The sequence below is a fragment of the Lissotriton vulgaris genome, chromosome 4_1 (genome assembly GCF_964263255.1).
Source record: "Lissotriton vulgaris chromosome 4_1, aLisVul1.2, whole genome shotgun sequence".
Classification (NCBI taxonomy): Eukaryota; Metazoa; Chordata; class Amphibia; order Caudata; family Salamandridae; genus Lissotriton; species Lissotriton vulgaris.
Window position 1 is genome coordinate 205,067,089 of NC_141691.1, and position 27,154 is coordinate 205,094,242.

At 47.7% G+C, this 27,154-nt stretch overlaps 1 protein-coding gene across 2 annotated transcripts in view; it reads left to right on the top strand.

Moving 5' to 3' along the window:
• Nucleotides 1-27,154, top strand: part of THOC2 (THO complex subunit 2) — a 1,289,207-nt gene that overhangs the window by 26,759 nt on the left and 1,235,294 nt on the right. For both annotated transcript variants that reach the window (XM_086918507.1, XM_086918508.1), the window contains exon 7: nucleotides 9,108-9,274. In XM_086918507.1, coding sequence (XP_086774633.1) covers nucleotides 9,108-9,274 — 167 coding nt within the window. The remainder of the gene's footprint in view (nucleotides 1-9,107; nucleotides 9,275-27,154) is intronic.

Below are 27,154 nucleotides of genomic sequence, written 5' to 3' on the forward strand. Positions count from 1 at the left end.
CATTTATAACTATTACATCGCAAACAAAACACATATAACAAGTAGGCCCAGTTTACCTCGTATAGTACAACAAAAATCTACTATCATAGTTGAAATTATGAAATAAACTAGTCCCAGCTCAAAACTAACTTATTTCACCTCAACAGGCCAAAGTGAGCCATCAAGAGGAGCTGTGATGTGGAGAAAAGGCCTCCACCTCTAAGGTGCAGGAGGCGAGGTGAAGCCCATTTTGCAGTACCCTACATCTTTAAGATGATGGGACTGCTCCAGTCAGGTCTAGGACAATGCCCCCCCTCTCACAAGAGGGTGACATAATAGTAGTTGTAGCCACCCCAGGTAAGGAACCCATTGGTCCCTACCTGCTACTCCCCTATAACACCCTTAAATATAATATTTAGGTGGCTCCCACAGATCCTGGAACTAGTTCCTGCTGACCTAAGAAGAACAAGCATTTACAATGCAACAGTCTCGCCTTTTATAATAAAATAATAATAATAATAATAATAAAGGGGCTTGTAAAGCGCATGGTGACGCCATCACGGCGTGTCCCCGCGCTGTGGAGAAAAAGTCAATGCCAATAGAGGGTATTACAGGGAAAACAGATGGGTTTTTAAGCTTTTCCTGAAAGTGGTCTCAGAGTCCGCAAGTCTGATACCCATAGGGAGTGCGTTCCATTCCCTGGAGGCAATTGCCCGGAAGGAGCGGCCACCCATTCTGGCTTTCCTGATACGGGGAATTTTGAGCAGGCCCGTTCCCCCAGAGCGAAGAGTTCTGTTGGGCTCATAGGGAATAGCCAGGTCATTCATGTAGGGGGGAGCTTTTTGGGAAATGATCCTATAGCACATTAGGAGTGCTTTAAAGAGCTCTCTTTTTTATAGGTAGCCAGTGAAGGGTGTCCAGAGCAGGTTTGGATGGTGCTCTCTTGTGAAGTCTGAGGACTAGGCGTGCCGCTGTATTTTGGAGTACTTGAAGTCTCCTGATGTTGTTTTGCGTTGTTCCGAGTAGAAGCACATTGCCATAGTCTATTCTCGAGGTCACTAGAGCTTGTGTCATAGTGCGCCTGGCTTCAAGAGGAAGGATATCAAGGGTGCGGTTTAGGGTCTTCATGACCCCAAAACATTTTCCGACCATTTTGGTCACGTGGCAGTCATAGGAGAGTTTGGGATCAACCCAGATCCCCAGATTTTTGGCCGCTTTACAGGGGGTAGGTAACGGCCCCAAACATGACGGCCACCACTCCTTAGTCCAGCTCGTATCCCTGCCTCCAATTACCAGAACCTCTGTTTTTGAGCCGTTGAGCTTCAGGCAATGCTGGGTCATCCAGCCTGCCAGCGCCTGCATGCAGGATTTAAAGTTGTTAGCAGAAATGGAAGGAGCTTGGGATAGAGAGATGAGAAGTTGGGTATCGTCGGCATATGAAACTAATTCAATGCCGAACGATTGAACCACTTCCGCCAAGGGGGCCATGTACAAGTTGAACAGGGTAGGGCTCAGGGCCGAGCCCTGAGGAACCTCCTGTTCTAAAGAAATGCTTTCAGAGAGATAAGTGCCTCTCTGAACCTGGAAGCAGGGGTTAGTGAGGAAGGCTTTCAACCAGCCCAATGCTTCCTGCGTGACCCCGGCTTTGTTCAGACACTGTAGCAAGATGGAATGTGCCACAGTGTCGAACGCCGCACTGAGGTCCAGCATGATTAATGCCATTGTCTGTCCTTCATCTGCACCTGCCCGCAGGGTTTCGGTCGCTCTCAGAAGGGCGGTTTCGGTGGAGTAGCCTGACCTAAACCCTGATTGGGAGTTGTGGAAAGCATTGTTAGACTCAAGATGTGCCATGAGTTGGCTGTTAGCTATTTTCTCGGCCACCTTCGCCAGATAAGGTAGTAACGAGATGGGCCGTAGGTTCTCCAGGATGTCTTGGCTGATGTTAGGTTTTTTCTTTATAGGTAATACAATGGCTTTCTTCCATTCCATAGGGAGGGTAGCTGTGGAGAAGGAGAGTTGGAGGATGTTTCTGAAGTGACGTTCTAGGACCTTTAGGCTGGCTGCTAGTATCTTGAGGGAGGCAGGGTCGCGGGGCGATCCTGATTTAATGTTTTTGCAGATGCTAGTTAAGATTGTAGTATGGGGAACAGAAAAACTTGTAAGGCAATTCTTATCATGAATGAGCTCCAAATTCTCAGTGAAGTCAGAGCCCGATGGCAGCTCAGAGGAGAAGTTAGAATAGATTGTAGTGATTTTGCTGGCAAAGTATTTGGCAATATTATTACATGTTTCAACAGAATCATTGTGGGCATTACTCCCATTGGTAACCACCGAGATTTCTTTAAAAATTTTAAAAAGTTCCTTAGAGGAGTTTTCTGCTTCATCAATACGGGTCTTGTAATGTAGTGCTTTAGCAGAGCGGATAAGTTTGTAGTATTTCGCTTGCTCTTTCTTATAGTGGTCTTTAGCTGTGGGGCAGAATTTGACACGCCATTCGCGTTCCAATCTTTTACAGGCAGATTTAGCATCTTGCAGTTCAGATGTAAACCATGGGGATGGTTTTCTCAATTTCTTATTAGCCACTGACCTACGAATAGGAGCGGTCTCGTCAAGGGCAGTTAGGACACAATTTTTTAGGCAAGTATAGGCGGTCTCACAGTCAGAGCCTCTAGGAGGTCCAGCCGTTTCAAGCTTGTCAATAAAAGTGTCTAGGTTAAAATTTTTCCACTTGCGACTTTGGTAGGTCTGCATGTTATCGTTCTTAGTTTCAGTCTCAGGGACTAATATATGTAGGGGAATAACATAGTGGTCAGACCAGGGAACGGGAATTGGAGGAAGCACTTCTACTCCATTCCAGTTGCTAAATACGGGGTCTAGCAAGTGACCTTGTCTGTGAGTAGGGTCATGGTTTTACAAAAGTTAGAGCTATTGGCAATGTTAATGACAACATTTGTATTATTTATGTGTTGGTTTTGATAACAAATAAATGGCATTGTCATTTACAATGCCAATAGCTTGCTCTGTTTTATATTTCTAATCACAAATTTATTTCATCACTTAAACCACGTATTCTATTCAAGAGGTGGTCAATCTTGACTCCAGACTGATCACAGGCAATGCCCCTATACTGCTAAATTTCTAGGTATCGGAAAATCCAATAATTGTAGCCTCTAACTTATAAATATACTACAGAACCCTGTGCAACTTTAGCTAATATTCTATGTAGGCAACCTGCGGACTTGGCATTCTCTCGAACTGCAGTGCAAAAAGCAGGGTGCAGAATGTACTTTGAAGGCACCCTGCACCCCCAGTCTCCCCTCTTGTAGCATGCATGGCGAAACCGGGTGTTAGCTTGTTCATTGTTACAAAACATGTCGAGTAGGCTCAAATATGCTTCTTACGAAAATGGCTAATTACTGTCTGAACTCTGTTAATGTGAAAACATATGCTGCGCCCCTTTCATCGCTGTCCGCTTCTTTTTATCAGATGGCAGTCCAGGCAGCCTCATACCAGCTCAATTCTTTAGACTTGAGTCTGCTGCATACTCACTCAGGAGCCACTCGCGAGGAGTTTCACTTGGAACAATGATGGGGAGAGGATACTCAACTCACCCATTACTGCACTTAAATACCTCACGAGGAAGAGCAGGACGGAAAGTGGAGCCATCGGTCAAAAAGGACTACAGAAAGGTGTCTGGGACGACCTGCTCTGTCATAGTGTGTAATATTAAGCACAGGACAAGTCAAGAAGAGCTGTGCAGTGCTCGATCCTCTCTGGGTACTGCTCATCAACGTACTGCCCGAGCATACATCTCCTGGCTGCACCTCCGACCTGCTAGGGGGAGAGGAGCTGAGATTCGGTGGGGGTTGGGTCAGTCAGCGCAAGACACTGCTTCTTTCGTTCTGGGAAAACAAGAGAGTGGAGGGAGGCTGGGCAGAAGGAGGACACCTCCAGACTCGTAAATGAGGCCGGGGGCACCGTTTCCCTGAGGTGGTCAATCTTGACTCCGTAGTGCACGCCAGATCTCAATACCTGGCACCTTACACTCAAAAAGGAGCACTTGGGACGTAGGAATACAGTTCTACCGGTCTCGCATTAAAAACAAGCTTTTGAAACATGCCTCGAAACATAAACACAAGAAAAGTGATAGTCAGGACAAGAAGCAAAAAAAAAAAAATGCCGGTACAGGAAATGAGAAAAAAAACGTAAATTCTGGTGGACTTCCGCCGTAGTTCTAAGGTACACGTCCAACTTTCCAAGTCGCTCCCACCTCTGCGCGTAGAGTTCATGTATCCCTCGTGCATGAGTATCTACCCCAAGACATCTCTGTTTTTATTTATTTATTTAATGCGTTTCTAATAGTGTAACATAGAACAACCAGCATTTACACAACATACAACGATATCTGGACAGCTTTAGCTTAATGAAAGATTTCAGTAAAGTAAAGCACAACATGGCGCCTCCGTAGTTAGCCTGAAACAGGAAGCCGGTAGACCAGCGCTGCACCCAATGACAAGGGATTCTCTAGAACAAACGACAAGAGGTCCGAGGCTCCAGCCCTGGTCTGGGCTTGAGGCTACCGTCCCTGCGCCCCCACAGAGTACACATGAAAGGACTGCAAGCTGCAGTAGCCCCGAGTGCTTCCAGTAAACACAGTCAGACACATCTCCCCAGACTGGCGCCAGCACACATTACACACTGCCTAAACCCCATGGCTGCTCCATTGTGCAATCTCATTTCACTAATCAGAACACAGTTCTGCCGAAAAAAATGCACGAAACCTACAGTTGCGTGGATGAGAGCGGAAACAGGATTTTTTGACAGAACTAGGCTCACGGAACTAGAAAAAGAGAAAGCCCCCTGTCTCCATAGAGAGGCGAGATGCTCACCTAGCCACCCCTGCAAGAAAGAGCCAGGTGAGCAGCAGCCTGGTGCGAATGCGCAGCGTGCAAACAAAACCTCGGCTCCTGCCTCTCTGTTTTCCCCTTTTTCCAGTGCCCTTAAAACCGAGACTGTTGTGTGAGGAAGAAAGGGCATAAAAGAGAAGAAAATGCTGCTTACCTGCTCGCAAATGCATACATACATCCCGGCAACATAAATAGCGCAGCCCACTCAGGCAAAAGACACGTGAATGTGACAAAAACATGCCGAAAAAAAAAATCCGCCCACCGCCGCAATGACGTTGTTAAAGGGGCGGAGAGCGAAAAAATCGCCGGAACGCCCACGAAGCTGCTCGGACAATGACGGACTCATCTCTGTTCCAATGGCTGGCCTCCATTTATCGAGCTAGCCAATGGAACAGAGAGGCGGGTTAAAGCCCAGTACTGAAACTCAAGATTTCGCCTGCGCGAACACTGCTGCGCAGTGGACGCCAGGCGAAACCTAAAAAGGACTAATAAGACGCTGTGCATAGAAGCCTGATGACTCTCACTGTCTTGGCCCCATCCTGCAGCGTTGGAGACCCTGCGAAGAGAACGTCTGTCCTGCAGCCAACGACTTCCAAGACCCGTGGGAGGGCTGCCTGCCTTTGACAAAGACCAGAACTCCAGAGGACAGCGGCTCTGTCCAGAAGAAATCATCACAAAGGTGCCCTCAGTATCTGCGATCCCCGACCACTCTGCACCCGATGCCTCTGGTCTGTGTCCAGGTGGTCCACCGATACAGAAAAGATTCCCCAGCAATCCTGAGTCCAAGTCCAGTGTTGGTTGACTCCTCCTGGACTCTACAATGATGCCTGCAGAGTGAATCCAAAGCCCCCCCTCCCCACCACCCCCCAACATCTAACAGCGACCGGCTCCGGTAAGCAAAACCCAACATCAAAGGACACTCCTGCACTCTAAGGCCCTGACCTTGGGGAGCTCGACTGACTGTGTCACTGTAACCCACAGCATTCCAGTTTACATCTGCTGTTGCTGGTGGTGTTCGTGCAACTTCTGGTTCAAGCCTTGTAGGAAACTGGCTCCATATATACTACACCAAAGTGAGGTATAGTGTGTATTTAGAGACCAAGTGAACTCCGAGGTAGGCAGAGGTTAAAGTTAGATAGAACCTTACTCTCTAATTGTAGTAGAGTAGTCGAGCAGTAAGGCAGTATCGGAGGACCGTGTTAAGCATTTGATGTACACACTCAGAGAGCAAATTAATTCACACACTTAATAACTGAACTCTAGGCCAATTTTATTTGTATTAACATATATACTGTTTTATTTTTATAACCAAGCAAGCCTGGCACAGGTAAACATTAAATACTTTCAGTAATACGTTACTGGATATAAAACGGCTTCAAAATGCAATAGAAATTGTACTTAGTTTGATTTACAGGGGATGCAATAAGTTGCAACACTTAGCAAATACAGGACATTGAAATGAATAGGCTTTTCCAGTAAATTACAGGTAACTTACTTTTTGCGTTGCTTTTATAACTCTGTGCTGGATACCTAGAGTCAGCACTTGGACTTTTCCTGGAAACAGGTAAGTAATTTGGTTTTGTTATTTGTCCGATTTTTAAAGAATATTTTTAGATTTCAAAACTCCACACATACTTATTGGAGAAAGTGTCTGTTATTCTATGGACGAAAAACAGGTTAACGGTTCACAGGTAAGTCATCGACAGTCGGAGTTAAGGTTCTGGGGTTAGACTCCGGGGTCTCCCAGGGTCAGTGATGCACTGGTGTTGCACACTCAGCGGCACTAGGGCAGCCGAGTGCAGAGTGTTGAGGCCCAATGTTATCCAATGGGGGATAGGGGGCCTCCGGTTGGTGCCTGCTGTGGGAGCAAAGCTCCTAGGGTTAAAGTCAGGGCAAAGTCAGGGCGCTGAAGAAGATCAGGCGCGACCGGGCCCAAGTCATCCTTGTGGCTCCGGACTGGGCTCGAAGGTACTGGTATCCCGAGCTACTCAGCATGTCAGTCGGTCCCCCGATCCGCCTGCCCCTTCAGGAGGACCTTCTGTCGCAGCAGCAGGGGACGGTCCTCCACCCGAACCTGTCCAGCCTCACCTCCATGCGTGGAGATTGAGCGGCGACAGTTGAGGCCATTTGACTTTCCTCCTGAAGTCTGTGATGTGATTCTGGCAGCCAGGCGTCCCTCCACAAAGTCGGTATACCCCTGCAGGTGGAACAGATTTGTGGCATGGTGCACAGCAAAGGCTGTGGATCCTCTCTCTGCCCCTCTTTCCGAGGTTCTCCTCTTTCTTCTCTCTCTTGCCCAGCAGGGCTCTGCTCTGGGCACTATCAAGGGCTACCTTTCTGCCCTTTCGGCCTTTCTGAGGCTGCCTGATCAACCTTCTTTGTTCAAGTCCCCTATTGTAACAAGGTTCTTGAAGGGCATCACACACATGTATCCACCTGTTCCGTTTGCGATGCCTCTGTGGGACTTGAACCTTGTTCTAACCTTCTTGATGTGTGCTCCCTTTGAGCAACTTCATTCCTGTCCTCTCCGTCTCCTGACTTTAAAGACGGCCTTCCTGGTTGCCATCACCTCTGCCAGGAGAGTGAGTGAGCTCCAGGCTCTTTCTGTCAAACCTCCTTTCATGTCCATTCATCCAGACAAGGTGGTTTTGAGAACTAGACCTTCTTTCCTGCCCAAAGTAGTCTCTGCTTTTCACATCGGGCAGTCCATCACCTTATCCTCCTTCTTCCCGCCTCCGTATCCTTCAAAGGATGAAGAGCAGCTCCATTGTCTGGACTCAAAACGTGCGCTTTCATTTTATATGGATCGCACACGCCAGTTCCGGGTGGATGACCAACTGTTTGTTGGCTACGTGGGTGCGAAGAAGGGACGGGCGGTGCATAAACGGACCATCTCTCGGTGGGTCGTTCTGTGCATCAAAGCGTGCTACTCTTAGGCTCGGAAGGAGCCTCCTGTTGGCCTGAGGGCCCATTCCACTCTGGCCACGGCGGCTACTACTGCCCTGGGCCGGGGAGTCACCTTGCAGGACATTTGCCAGGCGGCTACGTGGGCCTCGCTGCACACTTTTGCGAGGCACTACTGCCTGGACAGTCAAGTCCGGAGGGATGGCTTCTTTGGCCGTTCTGTCCTCCAGGACTTTCTGGTGTAGGATTGTATTGGTTTGCAGACCCACCACCGGGGTTGGTATTGCTGGGGTATCTATTCTAAGGTAAGGAATCTAATACTAACCTTCGGTAACGATATATCCGTAAGAAACAGTAGTTAGTATTAGATTCCTTACCACCCCACCCATCCTCCCTGTTCTGCGAACTGATACCTAGGGTTAAGGACATCCCTTTCAGGGCCCTAGTTTCAAATGGCACCAGTGTTGGTTCTCACTTGGCTCTGCGTGTTCTGGCGCGGAAAAGCTGTGTGCAAAGAACTGACGTCAGCGGGCGGAGGCGGCATCTATATACTCCAGCGACGTCATCATGGCGTACGACGCCAACGACGGACGCGGATCCGCAGGGGACGCCTGCAGACGACGCCTACCGACGCGCAGGGGTACTGCTACGCAAAAGTTTCCGGATCCACACTGACGCCTGGTGATATTCTAAGGTAAGGAATCTAATACTAACTACTGTTTCTTACAGATATATCGTTACCGAAGGTAAGTAACTTGTTCTTCCAGGATAAAGACTGTCTACACATTCAAATAGATCAGCCAATCTACCTCTGTTATGGATGTTCTAATTCCTCCTTCTCCTTCCAGGAGTAAAGTGAGTCGGGGCAGAGCTGTAGGGCCTGCTGTACATGAGTAGAACTGAATGAATATGCCATGTATAAAGAGCGCAGTGGATGTCCCCGTGCTACCAGTAAAGTTTTACTGATATTTGCTCTTTTCTCCTTTCACAGCTTAGTCGAACATTTATAAGCGCTTTTGCTGTGACTGCACAAGTCACTACCATAAGGTATTTGGTGCTATCGGATCATAATGGAGTTTTGCTTTGCTTTGTAGTTCTGAAAGTGCCCTGGAAAAATAGAAGTTAAATTAACGTGATGTGTACAAGAACAATATTACTGCTTTGGCGAAAATAACTTGTCTAATAAAAAGGTTCATTGTATCTATAGGTCAAGATTTAATTTGGTTATAATTGGAATGGCAGAAACTTTCATTGTTGCGGTTTGTTTAATGGATTGAAATCTAATTTTTTTTTTACACTTTGTTCTCTTTGCGGTAGGATGTTTTAACTTGGATCCTAACAGAGTATTGGATATTCTTCTAGAAGTATATGAATGCCGGCCAGATCTCGATGAATTCTTTGTACCACTGCTTGAATCCTACATGTCCATGTGCGAACCACAAACTCTGTGTCACATTCTTGGATTTAAATTCAAGTTCTATCAGGTAATGGTAAATGAATACATACATAATGCAACACTATTTCTGCTTCATATGACTGTCATAAATATTAGACTTTGTCCTAGCCAAAGATCCCGAAACACTTCTGATCTTTAAACGTTAAGGAACCTTATATATAATAGTCAAATCAGCTGCACTATAGTAGAACAGATAGAGCTGTAGCCTATTACCAGGCCAATTTTCGAAAGTTCAAAATGGTTTTCAGCTATGTGAGTTTTATAAATGTGATAACATTCTCAAATAATAATTAGAAGACCTCTTTTTAGCATATTGCTTACTAGCAGTCTCATAGCAGCAACAGTCTAGCCAATTTAACTCGAGACTGCCACTTCAAGCAACCTTGTTATAAGGAAGATGCCAACAAGGGATTTGTTTAGAGGTACTGATTTGCTGCAGTGAGACACAGCCTTTATTATTAAGACTTGAAGAGCGATTGAATCAGATACTGCTCTACTTGGATTGTTCAATAAGTCAACACTCTACGAAAGCTACCACACTAGCCCCATAGAGATTATGAAATTACGTTGATTAATCTAGTTTTGTTCACCGAATGAATCAGGGAAGAACAATGGAAAGCAACACAAACAGATATTTTTCATAGAAAAAATTATTTATATTTTGTATTCAAATGTAAGGGTACATAATCAAAAATCAGAAATGATTGCATACAAATCTTAAGTACGTGGAAACAGCAAAACAATCCATTTGTACAAAAGAAACAATCCAGTCTTTAGACAAATATATATATAATTGACTTCTTTTAAAGTAAAATAGAAAGTCAAGAAGTAGAATGAAGACTTGGATAGATGTGTCGACGTTTCGGTCTCACTGGTAGTATCCAAAGACCATCATCAGGACAAAAAGTTTTATGCAATATAGATGTCCCTTATAGTGAGTATAGGAAAAGCCTATAAATGTTGATGGCTGCAACTCAGCCTGGTGAAAAGTATTCACTGTCAGTGGGTCATAGCCTGAACACCAGATCTCGCCTGTAGTATTATTCAAAATAGGCGATGTTCCTGTACTGAGTCTCAGGATTGAATAGTTCAGAGCAGTGAAATGCCGGCGAAGGTTCCGTACACATACGGAAGCGTCAGAGTGAAACTGGCATTAACTCCTTCGCTGCTTGCCCTTTTCGCCTCCTGTGCCATGCCTTTTTTTTGGCTATTTGGGGAAGTGTGCGCTTAGGCCGCTGTAACATTTTGACCACTTAAGGTATCCACGCCAATTTTGCATCCTTTTCTTCCAACATCATGGGGATTCTAAAGGTACCCAGTGTTTGTGGATTCCCTTGGAGGGGTCCCAGAAATTAACCAAAATTCAGTAAAATGTTTGTTTTTTTCAGAAAAACGGGCTACAAATAAAAGCCTCTGGGATTTTCCCTGCAAATGTTATAAAAAAAGGGTTTGTTGGGCTAAAATCACAATTTTCCCAGCTTTTAGGGAATGACAGTCTTTTGTCAGAGAGCCAACATTTTTTACACAGTTTTGGCATTTTTCTGGGGCATAGCCTAGTTTTGCTATTTTTAGTGCTTTCAACCTGCTTCCAGTTAATGGTAAAAATGAGTATGAAAGCAATAATGGATCCTGTAAAGCTATACATTTTAGAAAAGTAGACAATATTCTGAATTCAGAAAGGGGTCATTTGTGTAGATCCATCCATGTTTCTTTATAGAAACGAACAGTTAAATATTGGAAAAATTGAAAATTAGCTGAAAAAAAGTCGTTTGTGTCAGCGTTTTCACCTGTAACTTCTTGTAATTAAGACAGCTCTTAGAAAGCAATATACCGTTACATCCGCTGGACCTTCCTAGTTGTGGGGATGTATAGGACTTGTAGGTTCACCAAGAAGCAGACAAACCCAGAGTCAAAAACTGAGTAGCAATTTGCAATGACTTTTTATTATGTACCAGGTATATAGCAATTGTGCGAAAATGTATACATGGAAAAATTGGTATGAAAGCACCTATGTATTTCTGAAATGGGTACAAATTATAGAGTACATATTTGCACATTTTCAAAATTGGGAATACTCCTACTAGCATGAGAATTATTGGTAATTTTTAGGTCTCGCCTGTCGATGCGCATGCGCATCGAGCTTGCGAGACTATGGGGGCTTAAACACTCTTTAACCAACTTGCAAGGAATCGTGGCGATTCCTTGCAGTGCCCGTGAAATTTAAGCTCAATGTGCATGCGCATTGAGCTTAAAAGCGCGTGCACATGCCCCCAGCCGCCTGCCTTGCCCACTCTCTCTCTCACAGCCTCCCCCAGCTCCGCCCCCTCACTTCTTGGTTGCACGGCCGCTAGGCCGTGCCTCCCCTACTCTCCTCCCCCCTCCTCCTCCTCCTCCTACTCTCCTCCCCCCTCCTCCTCCTACTCTCCTCCCCCCTCCTCCTCCTACTCTCCTCCCCTGCCTGCCGTGTCGCACCTCTCCCCGCTCCGTCCCCTCCCCTGCCCGCCGTGTCGCAGAACACAGAAGCTTGTTATTTTATAGCTGCTCAGTTGGAGGGGCGAGTTTTGGATGATGATACCAAGCGTTTGGCACGTTGAACGGGTAACTCCTCGTAGTTCTCTATACGTGGATCATTTGCATTTGAAAGTTTTCCAATCGCTACACACATGGTCTGCCTAAAGTGGATGCGGGGTTGTGGATCATATTGTGCCTACTGGTAGACTGTGAGATTCACAAGGTCCCAAGGAGTCAGTGTGTGGGACCTTTTATGCCAATTCGGAGAGAGGCAACTACAAATAGTTTGCTTAGTTTTTGAGCCCACGTTAACATTTTCTTAAATGAAATTGGCGTGTTTGTTTTGCCTGTGTTTCAGACTCGCATCCCATAGGTTCCCTTTGCAACAATGCGTTAAATTATAACCCGAGAGTACCACTTAATTATAAATGGACTGTACATGCGGCGAATGTATAGTCTTTGCACCCTCTCCCCCATGACCAACCCCAGCGTTAGTAGACTGAAAGCTTCCCACTCACGTATCGTGGTGCCTTTCCGTCATTCAGATATCCAGCTGGTAAGTTGCATATTTCATTCGTTTAGAATTGCCGATGTGGTCGTCATTCAGCGCTTTTAAGAACTCCTTATTTTTAGAATTCCAAACTAAATACTTATTTTCAGAATAATGTCAGTTGCAAACAGTTAAAATTTGACTACTTCAAGATGTTCGTTTTTCAACTGGATCATGCACCACATTTTGCTTTATTTATTTTGTGTTGTAACTATAAATATTGAGATCGTATACTGATTATTTTGCGTTTTTCAGTAGAATCCGGTATTGTGTAGACCAGATCAGCCACGGAAGGCTGTAAATATGTTGTTTATAAAAGTAACCCGAGTGGTGTTCCCAAATTTAATCGCCAACAGTAGAAATGAAATAGACACAGAGAAGTACTTCAAGTGCCAGAGAACTTATTTTATTTGTAATTCTTTAGCATTGGCTACAGGAAACAAAAATGCTAAAGATTTACAAAAAAAAACCATAAACAATTCTAAAAGCACTAACTCTAATGATGCGAGACCTATTGCATTTCCAATGCTTGTTCAAAATAACTTTTTTTACACAATGTCTTTCATTGGAAGACAGAAATGCATCAAAACTCAACAGGTAAAAACAGTTGCTTTACAAATCTGAATTACCCTAAGTCTCACGATAAAAATGGTACCTCTCTTGTGGGGGTAGGCATAGTGCCCACGACCGGAAAGGGCTCAAAACCCAAGCTGAACACACCACATTTTCACAATGAAAATGTACCCTTTTTTTGCTAAGTGTGTAACTGTCGTTTTTGAACCCTAGCTCTGCCGGCACCTAGGGAAACCTAGCAAACCCATACATTGTTGAAAACTAGACACCCAGTGGAATCCAGAATCGGGTGATTTGACTGCCTGCCACCATGTTCTGTTACCTAGAATTCCTTGCAAACCTAAAAAAAAGTCAAAGCCACATTTTCCCCACATTTATGTGGTGTAAAGTTTTGGAATCTGCTTGGATCTACACATTTTTACCCACCCTGCGGGTGCAACTACAATGTTGGAGCATTCAGAACATCACAATGGACTTGAACTTTCCATAGCCCAACTCCCTCAGTCATGATCACGATGGATGCTTCACACTCGGGCTGAGGAGCCCACGTGATGGTGCTAAAGATCAGGGGGGTATGGTGCCCACAAGATGCAGTAAAACATATAAACCAGTTGGAACTCAAAACAGTCTTTCTGGCACTGCAAGCCTTCTATACTCAAACCGGTAAAACATCTGGGTATTAAATTTGATAAGACTGTCCTTTAGGCCTCAGGAAAAAATTGGTAGGCATGTGTTTTGGGATTGTAGGGTCCCCTGCCCCTTCTATCCTCCGCAAAGAAAAGGCACTGATAACATCCAGAATTGATTTTGGTAAGGCATTATACTTCGGCTTACCTGGGTACCTAATGAACAAACTCCAAGTGATCCAGAATGCGGCGGCCCGACTCTTGTTAAATGTACTGATGCAAATACGTATTATGCTACATCTGCGTGCACCCCATTGGCTGCCCATTATGGAAAGAGTCAAATTTAAAGCTCTCATATTGATACATAAGGCTCTATATCAAACAGGGCCCTCCTACCTCAGAACCACATTCAGCTTTCATAACCTCTACATGGCAGCTGAGATCCGCCAACAGATTTCTGGCAGAGAGCTCCAGGATTCAGGGAGAAAGATCAGGAGAAAGATTTTTAGCGTACCTGGGCTCGACAGCATGGAATCCGCTTCCGCTGGAGCAGGTTTACCAATAAACTTAAAACCTGTGTTTTTGTGAAGGCCTAAGTATTTTCATCTCTGACCTTGCTGCTTCTGCACTGGAACGCTCCTTGGTGTAGCTGTGCGCGATATAAATTGCATATCCTATCATGTGTCAGACAGTACCTGGTGGTACAAACAAACAACACAGCAACCATGTTCTACCTTAGCAAGAAGGGAGGAACATAACACAAGCTCTCCACTCTGGCAGGCTCATTTTAATGTCTCCTGTGCCAGAGGAAAATCATGCTAGTCACAGTACATCTGCCAGTTGTAAGTAACACAGAGGCAGACCAGCTCAGCATACAGGTGAGTGTCTGCCGTAAGTGAGAGCTAATGCGATATTCAGGAAGTGTGGTACATCAACAATAGACCTTTTCGCATTACAAGTGAACGGTAAATGCCAAAACTTCACAGCTAGATTTCCAAACCACCATGTGCAGGGGAATGCCCTGTGAGTAGATTTGTTAGGGACATTTGCAAACTTTTTTCTACCAATCCCCCTGATACCACTTGTGATGGAGAAGTTCAAACAAACAATGACATTAGGTTTAACCTACCTGCAGTGGGAAAACTGGACCTGGTACTCCAAGGTCATTTAACTGGCAGACATCTAATCCTACCAAATCCACAAGATTGACTAACAATGGAATGAGGATGAGTGCTACACCCAGAACCCCACACACACATTCTAGCAGCATGGCCTATGAGGAGTTAGAGTTTAAACACCTGCTCTTGCCAAAAAGGACCATGGATGTTTCGAAAGAAGCCAGAAGACCATCCACAAAGTGGTGCTACACTGGAAAATTGAAGTCTTTCCAACAGTGGCATGCCACAGTAGCACCCAATCGCGATTGGACGCATGAAGCCACCGTGTTGGAATACCTACCCCATCACCCGATGAAGGATTATCATACGCCTAACTTAAAGTGCACCTACCAGCCATTGTGCCATACTCCAGAGGTGTAATAGACCAAACCTTCCTCCAAACACCAGTAATCAAAAGACTAAATGTCTAAGGAGCAGTGATGTACTACATATAGGAAACCAAAGCAGTCAGGAAGAGTAGCCAGCTTTTTGTCTCCTTCAGTTAAGCCTCAAGACCAGTAAGCAAAATAGCCATAGCAAGATGGATATTGTAGGAAGCTCGCTCTGTATATGGTATTACCTCTAGGTGGTTATATCGTGCACAGAGTTCAGGGGTTTCCCAAAAGTGTAAAGGGCTCAATGTAAAACCCAAAGTGCTCTATTAGTGGTATTGTGGGCGAGATGCCTTAGATGTAACACAGAGGAGTGCAAGACATTTATTGCACAACAGTGCCCAATAATGGGCACACAACTCAAGAAGGAGATCCAGACCGATTTCAGAAAAATGTTCTTTGTAATTTATTTTAAGACCAAGATCTTCGCAATAAGGTAATTACTTTTTTAAATAAAAAACACTTTTCACTTTAAAATATATACATTTAGAAACTTTTCAGCTCACTTCAGTGTTATCCTATGGCGAAAACAATATTGGGGTTAAACAGGTAAATACTCCAGCAAGGGTCAGGTTTGTACCAAAACTGCACCACCAGTGGCACAGAGACGGCCGAGTGCAGAGGTCAATGTCACAGCTCAGCCCAATGCTTTTCATTGGAGACTGGGGATGCCTGGAGCCACACTGCTTGTTGGCAAGTAGATTGGTTGCAGGGGCTAAGCTTTGGGGGTTAGGTTAAGCATTCGGTTCCACAAAGCACCACAAAACATATCCCACAAACATACACCACCAGCGGCACAGGGGCAGCCAAGAGCAGGTTTCAATTTTGACGACAGGCGCCCACTGCTTTTCAATGGGGAACCTTCTTTTGGCAAACAGGCTGCAGGTCTGGCACCGGAGGTTGCACGAGGGAGCCCAACTACAGCAGAGGTAAGTGGAGATCAGGATAGGTCATCAAACGCTGGTAATGAGGTCCGGATTGCTGGGGAGATTTCACTGCACCGGTGAGCCACTGCACCGTGGAAGCCTAGTGCAGAGTGGGCAGGGATAGCGGTTCCAGCTGGATCTGGAGCCTTTGGAGTCTGTTTCTTCTGTACAGGTCCACTGTCCACATGGTATTGCAGACTTTTTGGAAGGCAGCAATCCTCACAGGGTTTTTAGAGGTCGCTGGCTGCAAGACAGGTCACAAGTTTGCAGAAGCTGGAGACAGGCCGGTAGGGATGGGGCTGAGGCAGTCGTTGTCTTCAGTCTTCTCTGCAGGGATGTCTTCTTTCTTCTTAGGTCGTCGCAGATTTGGTTTCTAGGTCTGGGGGAGCCACCTACATACTGGATTTAGGGGCATTTTAGGGGAGAAGCAGGTAAGGTCAAGGGGAACCTTCCCTGGTGTGGCTACACCCACTAATATGCCACCTTCCTGTGGTGGGGTGCATAGACCTAGCCCTGATGGGAAGCCCCCCCCACCCCAATCTTCAAGACGGCACGGATTGAAAGATGTGGAGAAGTGTGGCTCAATGGTTAGAGCGGCAAACTGATCCAGAGGTCTATCCCGGGACCAGGGTTCAATTCCCCGCCTCGGTGGGTCTTGGGCTCAAAAATTCCACGGACCTGAAAATTCTCGCCTCAGTGCCTATTCCAATCCTGGAGTCCCACTCCGCAACTCTGGGCAATAGCTTGCTTAATCTCCACAACTGCCCCCACAACGCTAAGGATGCCTGGCCTCCACCTTTGGGGTGCCCAGGAGTGGACGCCTCACAGGGAAAGCCAGGATGGGTTCCACAGCGGTATTCGTACAAGCACTGTGAGACCCTTGCATGTGAGTAGTGCGCTATACAAGTATCAATTTGCATAACCCTGCCTCTCCCACCTCTGGGGTAGAGTTGGCAGAGGTGGTGACACCACCTATTCTCCTGAGTCTTTCTGTGGTTTTCTCGCCCAAAGTGGCGGTGTAAACCATGGGCTGCCATCTGCTAGCAGCAGAGGCTGGGGGTCGCATTACAAAGCTGGAAGGCCTTTGAAGATTCCTCCTTTGAGCGTTGGCCCCTATGGGGGAGGAGGTGTGACTCCTCTGCCCAGGATGTGCATTTTGTCTGGTCCTAGAGAGCAGGGGCTTTATACCCAGTGGTCCAGGGACATGTCTGGTGGTGGCTGGTAGCCTACAGCCAGTCAGAGACCACACCACGGTTGGTAGGTTTTCAGGGGGCACATCTGAGGTGCCCTCTGAGTATATTGTAAAATAAATCTCACACTGGCATCAGTGTGGACTGATTGAAAGGACTAGTTTGGTACCAAACACTCCTGTGCTCAGTGAAGCCTTCATGGTGCTGTGGAACTTGGTTTTAGAGTTCCCAGGCCATGTACACTCTATGGCTACACTGGCACTTACCACATTGAGGAATGGACCCTACTATTGTAGGGGTATATCTGCTCATGCTTATATGCCCTCACCTAGGGTATAGTGCATCCTACCGTACGGCTAGAAGGCCTGCTAGAGGGGTGACTTACCTACATCTCCAGGCAGTGCTTGGAGGCATGGCACCCAGGCAGAGTGCCGTGTGTAGAAAGCTGGCTCTGTATATGCCAAAATGAGGTATAGTGTGCACCGAGTCCAGTGGAACCTCGAAGGTAGGCAGAGATAAAAGTAGATAGCACCTTACTCTCCTTTTGTGGTAGTGTGGGAGAGCATTAAGGCTTTACCGGAGGATACTGAGCATTTGTTGTACACACTCAATCGGCAAATGATTTCACACACACTACGACTGTACTCAGACCAATTTGTTTTGTATAAAAATATTATTTTTATTTTCTAGAACCAAGCAAGCCTGGCACAGGTAAGTTTAAATGGTACTTTTCAAGGCAGGTTTAACAATACAAGCAAGCTGAATGAAAATTAATTTGTTACAGGTTTGTAAATGCTTGCAATACAGTGGAAATTACTGTTAGATTACTTTCGATCACTTTGTGGATTACTTTTTCTACTCCATGTAATATGCCTAGATATCGCACTGTGACATTTCCTAGAGAAAAGGTAAGTAAAACATTTTTTAGTTAGTTGCAGTTTTTCAATGTTTCATACAAAACCAATGAAAAAGCAGTCAATGCAATCCTAGGGAAGGAAATTGAGTTATTTGTTCACAGGTAAGTACACGTTTGTGGGAGTTGGTGTTCCGAGGGTAAGAACCTGGGTTTCTTTCCCCAGGGTCAAGGATGCACTCTCAAAGCACCCTCAGTGTCACTAGGTAGACTCAGTTCTGAGGCCCAATGTTATCCAATGGGGGACAGGGGGGACTCCTGTTGCTGGCTGCTCACAAGCAGGCCACAAGGTTGTGAGAGCAAAGATCCTGCACTTAAGCTCAGGGCAAAGGGGGGTCCAGTTTAGCACATAAGGTGCACCCACAGATGCGGCCGGGTGCAGAGTGCTGTTTTGGCTTCTGGTGCCCTGTTGTTTTCAATGGGAGTTGCTATTTTTGGATTTTGGCTGCAGGCTCGGTCCAGGAAGACTTCTGGGAGGAACCAACAGCTGGGCAGATGAGTTGGAGGGCAGGCTCGGAGTCTTTCTTTGAAGATTCTTTTGAACTGAGGTGCTGGTCACGGGAGATCCGGTCTTTGTTGAAGGCAGTCAGTCCTCCCAGGGGTTCTAGAGGTCGTTGATTGCAGCACAAGGTACTTTTGGCGCAGAATCTCTAGAAACTGCAGATGGGCTGGTAGGGCTGGGGCCAAGTCAGTTCTTCTCTCCAGTCTCCTCTGCTGGGCGTCTTCTGTCATCCTTCTTCATAGGTTGTGGGAATCAGTCTTTTTGGTTCAGGGCTTGTGAGAAAGTGCCATCTTTCTTGCATTTGTATGCCCCCACTTTTTGCTGAACTGCTGATGTGCTTTGATTGTGTGCCATGGGTTCCTGCCAACCAGGTGCCCAGGGCCTGTGTGTTCGAGGCATGTGGGGTGCTAAATTCATATCTGTGCATAGATCGCCGCCTAGTGTTGGGTCCGGATGATTGCACATTGTTGTCCTGGAAGAGTCTTCGAAGTATCACGAGATAGGTGGCTCCTCCCCTGGACTACAGTGCGCATGGGCATCCTCTCCATCTTCAAATTGTTTTTTTACGCCATTGGGTTCGGATGTACTTTCTTGACTCAAGTTCGGAATCGGTATAAAACTCTTTTCGCAAGGCCAAAAGGCCTTCGGGGCGTCGGTATGGTCTAGTTCGGTGCCTGTACTTAAAATCCAGTTCTTCGAACAGGACAACGAAGGCCGTTTGCCTTTTCGACACCAAGGGCCCGAAATATGACGCCGATGGAACGGAGTCCGTTCAAGAGATGCCCCGTCTGCAACTCAAAATACCCTCACATTGATGTGCACCCAGTGTGCAATAAATGTTTATCCCCGGACCACGACTAGGCCAGCTGTATGGCTTGTTCCAAGTTCCGGTCGAAGAAGACGCTTCGACTTCGACGCGCAGCATGACAGTCTGCGCAGAAAGAAGCGCCTGACCCGGAGAACATCTTCGAGGCCGATGAATGCGTCGATAAAAAGGATCCTGACCAGCAGTCTGACCCTGCGTCGGAGCAAGACTCTAACTTCGGTGTGGACGACGATGAAGACTACGTCCATGATGAAGACGTCGTCGAGGTAGGAGACGACGCAGAGGCCATCGGAGCCGTCGATGACGACTCGAGCGATGAGCAAGGCCCACAAGCAGTCGCGGGGCCTGATATTGACACTGTGCTCTCTAAGGCTCAGGTCGCGGCATTGCCGGAAGGCCTTAGCCGAGATCTTACTACACATTCTATAGCCCCGCGTCCAGGCCCGGCTAAGAATACTTCTAAGGAGCCATCGGTCGATCCATCAAAATCGAAACCGAAACCAACAGAGGCGAAACCGAAACTGTTGAAAACAGTCCTTGGATCGACATCCTCAGACTCCTCGGCTCCAGTCAAGTCTAAAAGTGTCATCGACCCTTCGGGCCACACGGGGGCGTCGGCCCGAAGAGCGGGGCGTGAAGCCGGTCTCTACGGTCAAGCAGGTCACACTGACGCCATCGACGTCCAAACATGGCGACACTGCCAAGGGACTCTAGACTAAAAAGGCTGTCGACCCGACGCTTGCAACCCCCAAGCCACTGTTAAGCAAAGCCCTCGAGCCAAAGATCAAACCCGACACGAAAGAGCATATTGCGTCGAAGCCGAAGGCCGTACCTGCTGCGCACCATGGGCTCGAGTCGACGCAAGGCCGCAAGCATGCTGGTGATCCACCTCATGCATACTTTCCAGTTAGCGCCAGGATGCTCCTTCCGGAGCGACAGTCGCGCTCTACAAATACCAATACCAATACCAATACCGAAGCAGATCGGATCGAAGGCGACGTCGACCTCGAAGACGGTCAGTTCATCTCCGGTGCTTCCTCCAATTAAATACGGACTGCCCCCGACCGCTCGACCCAAAGCGTTCGAACCACAAAAGAGCACAGAAACGTCCAAGAAGGTGTTTGGACCTTCCAAGTCTCAGTCCAATCCAGAGAAGGTAGTGTTCCAGGCACCCTCGTATGACAATCAGTCAAAGCTCTTCATCGACTCGGATTCCGGCAGGCTCACGAACGAAAAATCGCTCCAGAACGTCCTTTGGAGTCGTACAAGATCCCTCTCAAAAGGAAAAGGGATTCGGCCACCTTACCTGTTCTCTTCGAACCTGTGGAGTCATATACGCAACACTATGCCTATTCTCCCACACACAGCGATGAGGATGTGGGAGAGGGTTACGGTCAGGTTGAATTTACTTATCATGCTGACGCAGATCAAGAGGAACATCAACCCTGGACTGACCCTGTTGACCCTGATGAGCCACACACTATGCCTGATACTCAGTCCTATAATGTCAAGACCTCGTCTACTGAAGACACGGCGGCGTTTAATGCTTTGAAACGGCGGCTATTAACCATGACGTCGAAATGCACGCAGACCCAGTGGAGGAGGACTTTCTGTTCGATACCTTCTCCACCTCAGAAAGATCAGTAAAGACATTGCCTGTGCTAAAAGGTGTCCTGAAACATGCTACTGACATTTTCAAGGAAACCACAAGGGCAAGGGTTGTAAACCCAAGGATTGAAAGAAAATATCGGCCTGCGCCTGTGGACCCTACGTACATCAAGGGCCAGCTCCCATTGGACTCCTTAGTAGTGGCTAATGCTCGCAAGAGAGCAAACTCAGACTAGTGGTGACGCTCCTCCTCCGGACAAAGAATCCAAAATCTTGGAAGCTTCTGGCAAGCGTGTATCTGCACAAGCAGCTAATATTTGGAGGATCACAAATACACAGGCCCTATTAGCAAGATACGATAGGGCTCACTACGACACGTTAGAGCAGCTAATGCAACACCTGCCTGATGTTTATAAGGAGGGAGCAGAAAGGCTAATACAGGAAGGAAAGTTGATTTCAAATGCATCCATCAAGTGTGCACTCGATGCAGCAGACAAAGCAGCTAGGGCCATCAACACTAGTGTAATGCTGAGACGTCATGCCTGGCTCCGCATCTCTGGTTTCAAACCAGAGATCCAAACAACTTTGCTCAATCAGCCAGTTAACCCTGACTTTCTTTTTGGTCCTGATGTAGACACAACCCTTGAAAAGATTAAGAAAGACACTGAGACAGGAAAATCCATGGGGGCTCTATAGTCACAGCAGTTCTGGGGCAGTTCCTTTCGTCGCTCCGGTAACAGAGGAGCCTCTAGAGGTCAAGCATTGCAGCAAGCCCAATACAACAAGAGGAGCACGCAGACCATCTATAACAAAAATAACAGGGGTGGATATCGTGGCAACAGCACCAAAGGCAGAGGACGTGGAAATAACCATGCCAGATCCTCCGCCCCCAACAAACAGTGACGCCTTGTCACTGCCCCCAGACCATATAACACCGGTCAGGGGAAGACTCCAGCAGTTCCTGACAGTCTGGGAAGGCATTACCACAGACAGGTGGGTGAGACAACTTATACAATACGGCTATTGTCTAGAACTAACCTCCACTCCACCCAACATACCCCCAAGGCACCGTCCTATGTCCGCAGAGCACATGCACTTATTGCAGCAAGAAGTACTCTGCATGCTGCAAAAACGGGCCATAGAACTTGTGCCTTTAGAACAGCAAGGTACAGGGGTGTACTCACTGTACTTCTTAATCCCAAAGAAGGACGGGTCTCTACGGCCCATTCTAGACCTCAGACCCCTGAACCAGTACATCTTGTCAGAACATTTTCACATGCTAACTTTACAACAAGTTCTGCCATTGCTCAGTCAGGGAGACTTCCTAGCAACCTTAGACCTGAAGGATGCATATTTCCACATTCCCATTCATCCAGGCCAGAGGAAATATCTCAGGTTCACTGTCAACAAGCAGCATTACCAGTTCAAGGTCCGGCCTTTCACTAGTGCCCCCAGGGTGTTCACCAAGTGCTTGGCGACTGTGGCTGCGCACCTTCGGAGACAACACATCCATGTCTATCCTTATTTGGACGACTGGCTTGTCCAAGCGAAGTCCGCCCAGCAGTGTGCCAGCCACATGTCCCGCACAATTCACCTCCTACACAGTCTAGGATTTTCACTAAACTACCCAAAATCACACCTTCAACCCGCACATGTGCAACAGTACCTAGGTGCGACAATAAACACTCTGACAGCGACAGCGCAGCCCAACGTTGCCAGAATCAACAGCATGCAATTGCTGATTCAGAAGTTCAGGCCCCAGCACTCACTCCCAGCGCAGGTATTTATGCAGCTGATGGATATGATGGCCTCCCACATCTTCATAGTCCTGCACGCGAGGCTACACATGCGTCCCCTTCAAGAGTGCTTAGCACGACAGTGGAACCAGGCTCATGGACATCTAAAAGACCTAGTGTTGGTGACCGGTCGTGCATACAACTCTCTGCATTGGTGGAACACACAACACCTTTGCAGGGAACGACCGTTCCAAGAGCCTGTCCCACAAATAGTGCTGACAACGGACGCATCTCTTCAGGGCTGGGGAGCGCATGTCCTCCATTATACCGTGCAGGGACTATGGACGACGCAGCAGCAAAAGATGCATATCAACCTGTTGGAGCTGATGGCAATCTTCATGGCACTAAAGGCATTCAAGTTGCATTTGTGCAACAAAGTCGTGCTGATCCGGACGGACAACATGACTGCCATGTATTACATCCAGAAGCAGGGAGGCACACACTCTCCACAATTGTCTCATCTAGCCCAGAGCATGTGGAAGTGGGCCATTCAGAGGAACATGTTCCTCATGGCCGAACATCTCCCAGGCAAGGACAACCAGATGGCGGACCTGCTCAGCAGGCACATCCATCAGATGCACGAGTGGGAGATACACCCCTCGGTGCTCCAACCATATTTCCAGTAGTGGGGTCATCCAGAGATAGACCTAGTCACCACACAGGAAAACGCAAAATGCCAAACGCCGCCAGGTTCCCACACCCGCAGTCTCAGGGCAATGCGATATGAATGAACTGGTCAGGCAGATTTGCGTACGCTCTTCCTCCAGCACCGCTCATGCCGCTGGTGGCGCGCAAACTGCGGCAACGCTCCATGACGCTCATCCTGGTTGCTCCAACGTGGGCAAGGCAGGCCTGGTACACCACGTTCCTGGAACTTTCAGTGGTGCCTCACCAACGACTGCGCCTCACTCCCAGCCTCCTCACTCAGAGCCATGGAGACATTCAGCACCCAGATCCGCAACAGTTGAGCCTTGCAATATGGCTCCTGAGGTCATAGTTTGGCTACCTCAACTTGCCCCCTGAGTGTATGAACATCATCAAGGAGGCGAGGAGACCTACTACCAGGGCATGGTACGCGGCCAAATGGAAGCGATTTGTCATTTACTGTTCCAATAATGACATAAATCCGCTGGATGCGTCCACGCAAAACATTATCTGGTATTTGCTACACCTATACAGATGCAATCTGGCATACAGTTCCATCAGGATACATTTGGCTGCAATGGCAGCTTATCTTCAAAACAGACAGCATCTTTCTCTTTTAAGGGTGTCCGCCATTAAAGCTTTTATGGAGGGACTCGCGAGAGATTCCTCCCAGACACCCTCCTTCTCCTGTCTGGAATCTCAACGTGGTTCTCACCAGATTAATGGGACCACCCTTTGAACCTCTTCACTCTTGTGAGATACAGTTTCTAACATGGAAAGTGGCCTTTCTAGTGGCAATCACATCGCGAAGAAGAGTTAGTGAGCTTCAAGCACTAACTATTCAAGAGCCTTTCATGCAAGTTCATGCTAATAGGGTAGTGCTGCGTACCAACCCCACTTTCATGCCTAAGGTGGTGTCACAGTTCCACATTAACCAAACCATAGAGCTACCCGTTTTCTTCCCAAATCCTGATTCAGTGGCAGAACGAGCACTGCACACTTTGGATGTTAAAAGTGCTCTACTGTATTACGTTGACAGGACAGAGGATTTCAGGAAAACTAAGCAACTGTTTGTTGTCTTCTCCCCACAACACAAAGGCAACCCCATTTCCAAAGCGGGTATAGCCAGATGGATTGTTATGTGCATACAGATCTGTTATCAAAAAGCTAAACGCACATTAACAGTTCCCCCAAGAGCGCATTCCACACGCAAGTTAGGGCATCCATGGCTTTCCTAGGTAACATTCCCCTAGAGTATATATGTAGAGCAGCCACATGGTCCACCATACAGACATTTATCAAACACTACTGCGTATCTGTACACTTTAAACAGCAAGCTGCTGTAGGACAGGCTGTTCTCAAAACTTTTTCAGACTGCTGCAGCTGGCACGGGCAACCACCGCTAAGGAGGTAACTGCTATTTATTCTATGCACAGATATGAATTCAGCAGCCCACATGCCTCGGACGGAATATGCTACTTACCAGTATGCATCCGTTCTTGGCATGTAGGGCTGCTGACATTCATATCGCCCGCTCTCCTCCCCGGTGCCTGTCACAGCTGTAGCACTCCGAATCATTCTCAGGCATGGTCATCACTTACTGTATTACACTCCATCTCTGCAACAATGGCGAAAAAGAATCTGAAGATGGAGAGGATGCCCATGCGCACTATAGTCCAGGGGAGGAGCCACCTATCTTGTGATACTTCGAAGACTCTTCCAGGACAACAATGTGCAATCATCCGGACCCAACACTAGGCGGCGATGTATGCACAGATATGAATGTCAGCAGCCCTACATGCCAAGAACAGATGCATACTGGTAAGTAGCATATTCCTCCTTCATTACGAACTCCACAGCACCATAATGGCTACACTGAAGACTGACACGTTTGGTAACAAAGTTCTCAGCACATTAAACCTGCACTGATGCCAGTGTGAGATTTAATGTAAAATGCACCAGAGGGCATCTTAGAGATGCCCCCTGAAAACCTAACCTACAATCCACGTCCGGTCTGAGTGGCTGCAGAGGCTGCCACACAGCAGACATGTTGCTGGACCCCTGGGTGGAGAGCCCCCTGCTCTCCTGGGACTGCAACAATGCACATCCTGGACGAGGTGCTAGGTCTCCTCTCTTAGGATGGGCAGGGAGAAGATTCAAAGGCATGCCGCCTCTGTGAGCTTCTCCAGACCATTTGCTGTACTCCGCAACTGGCCCCCACCAGTTCCAACCCCCACTCTGGCGGGAAGACTCGCGGGAAACCCCACGTCAGGAAGGGAGGTGTGCCAGCCTGTGCCAACCCCACCCCTCAGGTGGGAGAGGCGAGGTGACGCACGACCCTGGGCTACGGCCATCTTGAAGTTTGGGAGCCCTGCTCAATCACAGCTAGGCCCCTGCCCCCCTCCCACAGGAGAGGAGCAGGCTAGGGGGTGTACCCACCCCAGGACAGAGACCTATTGGTCTCTGCCCTTGCCCTACCTGTAACGCCCCTAAAATTAGTATTTAGGGGCACCCTGAACCTTCCTTCCTCAGATCCCAATAAGAAAAGAAGAAAGATCAAGAAGAAGACCCGCTGTGCAGCTGCTAACAGGATGACACCCACTGACTTGGCCCCTGCTCCTGCTTAATCCAGGCGACTCCTGCGGACAGCAACCTTGGGACATCCCGAGGACCTTCCTGCCTTGACCCTCTTAAAGACTGGGACTCCCATAAGCAGAGGCTCTGCTTCAACAACCAACCCCTGGTGCCAGCCAGGGAGCTAAAGATCTGCCCACTCTGCACCCGCTGAGCCCGGCCCGTGCCAGAGTGATTCAAGACCACGAGGACGTCCCCCCGGCGACTGGGACCCGAAGTCCAGTGCACAAAGACCCTCCTCGACGAACTAGACGACTCCTGCAGCCTCAGAACCAGGGGCCCCTCCAACCGCGACCAGCCGAAGGTAAGATTTCCCGACACCCAAAGACACCCCTGCGCCCCCCTGTGCCTCCCTTTGGGGTACCTACCTCTTCTCCAGGATCCCAACTTACCTCTCGAAGTGGTGGTCTCACCTGAAGAATCACCGTCCCAGAGTCTGCAGCCTTTGTTCACTTTTTACCTTTCACATTGCATAACGCCCGACGGCTCAAAGGCACCCTGCACCCAGCCGCCCGAGTGCCCCTGGCATCGTAACCTGTGCCCTATCCTACTTCCCCATCTGCCCTGAACAAGTGACCAGGTGCCCAGCTCCCACAGCCGCGTGGCCTGCTAGCTAGCAGCCACCCACCCTCATTGGATAACATTGTTCCTAACTAACTCTGCACCCAGCCTCCCCTGTGCCGCTGAGGGTGAACCAACTGTACCTACCTGACCCTGGGGGACCCCTGAGTCTATGCCCAGAACCCTATCTTCCCCAGCCGAGTACTCACCTGGAAACCGGTAACTCACTTACTTTTATTTATTTATTTATTTATTGAAGTTTTGTATAGAGCTAGCTGGACCTCGGGGTATCAGAGCGCTTCACAGCAAATAGAGAAATGCAACCAGGGCAATAAGCATAGATTGCATTGGGTTTTGGAGGCAGCTAAGTTGGCTGCCTTGGGAATGGAGGTTTGGTTTCTAATGATGTCGAAGAGTTCCTTGGGGCGGTTTCTGGCATTGTCTAATGCAGAACTGAAGAAGGAAGTCTTCTTACTTTTGATGTGAGTATAGTAGATT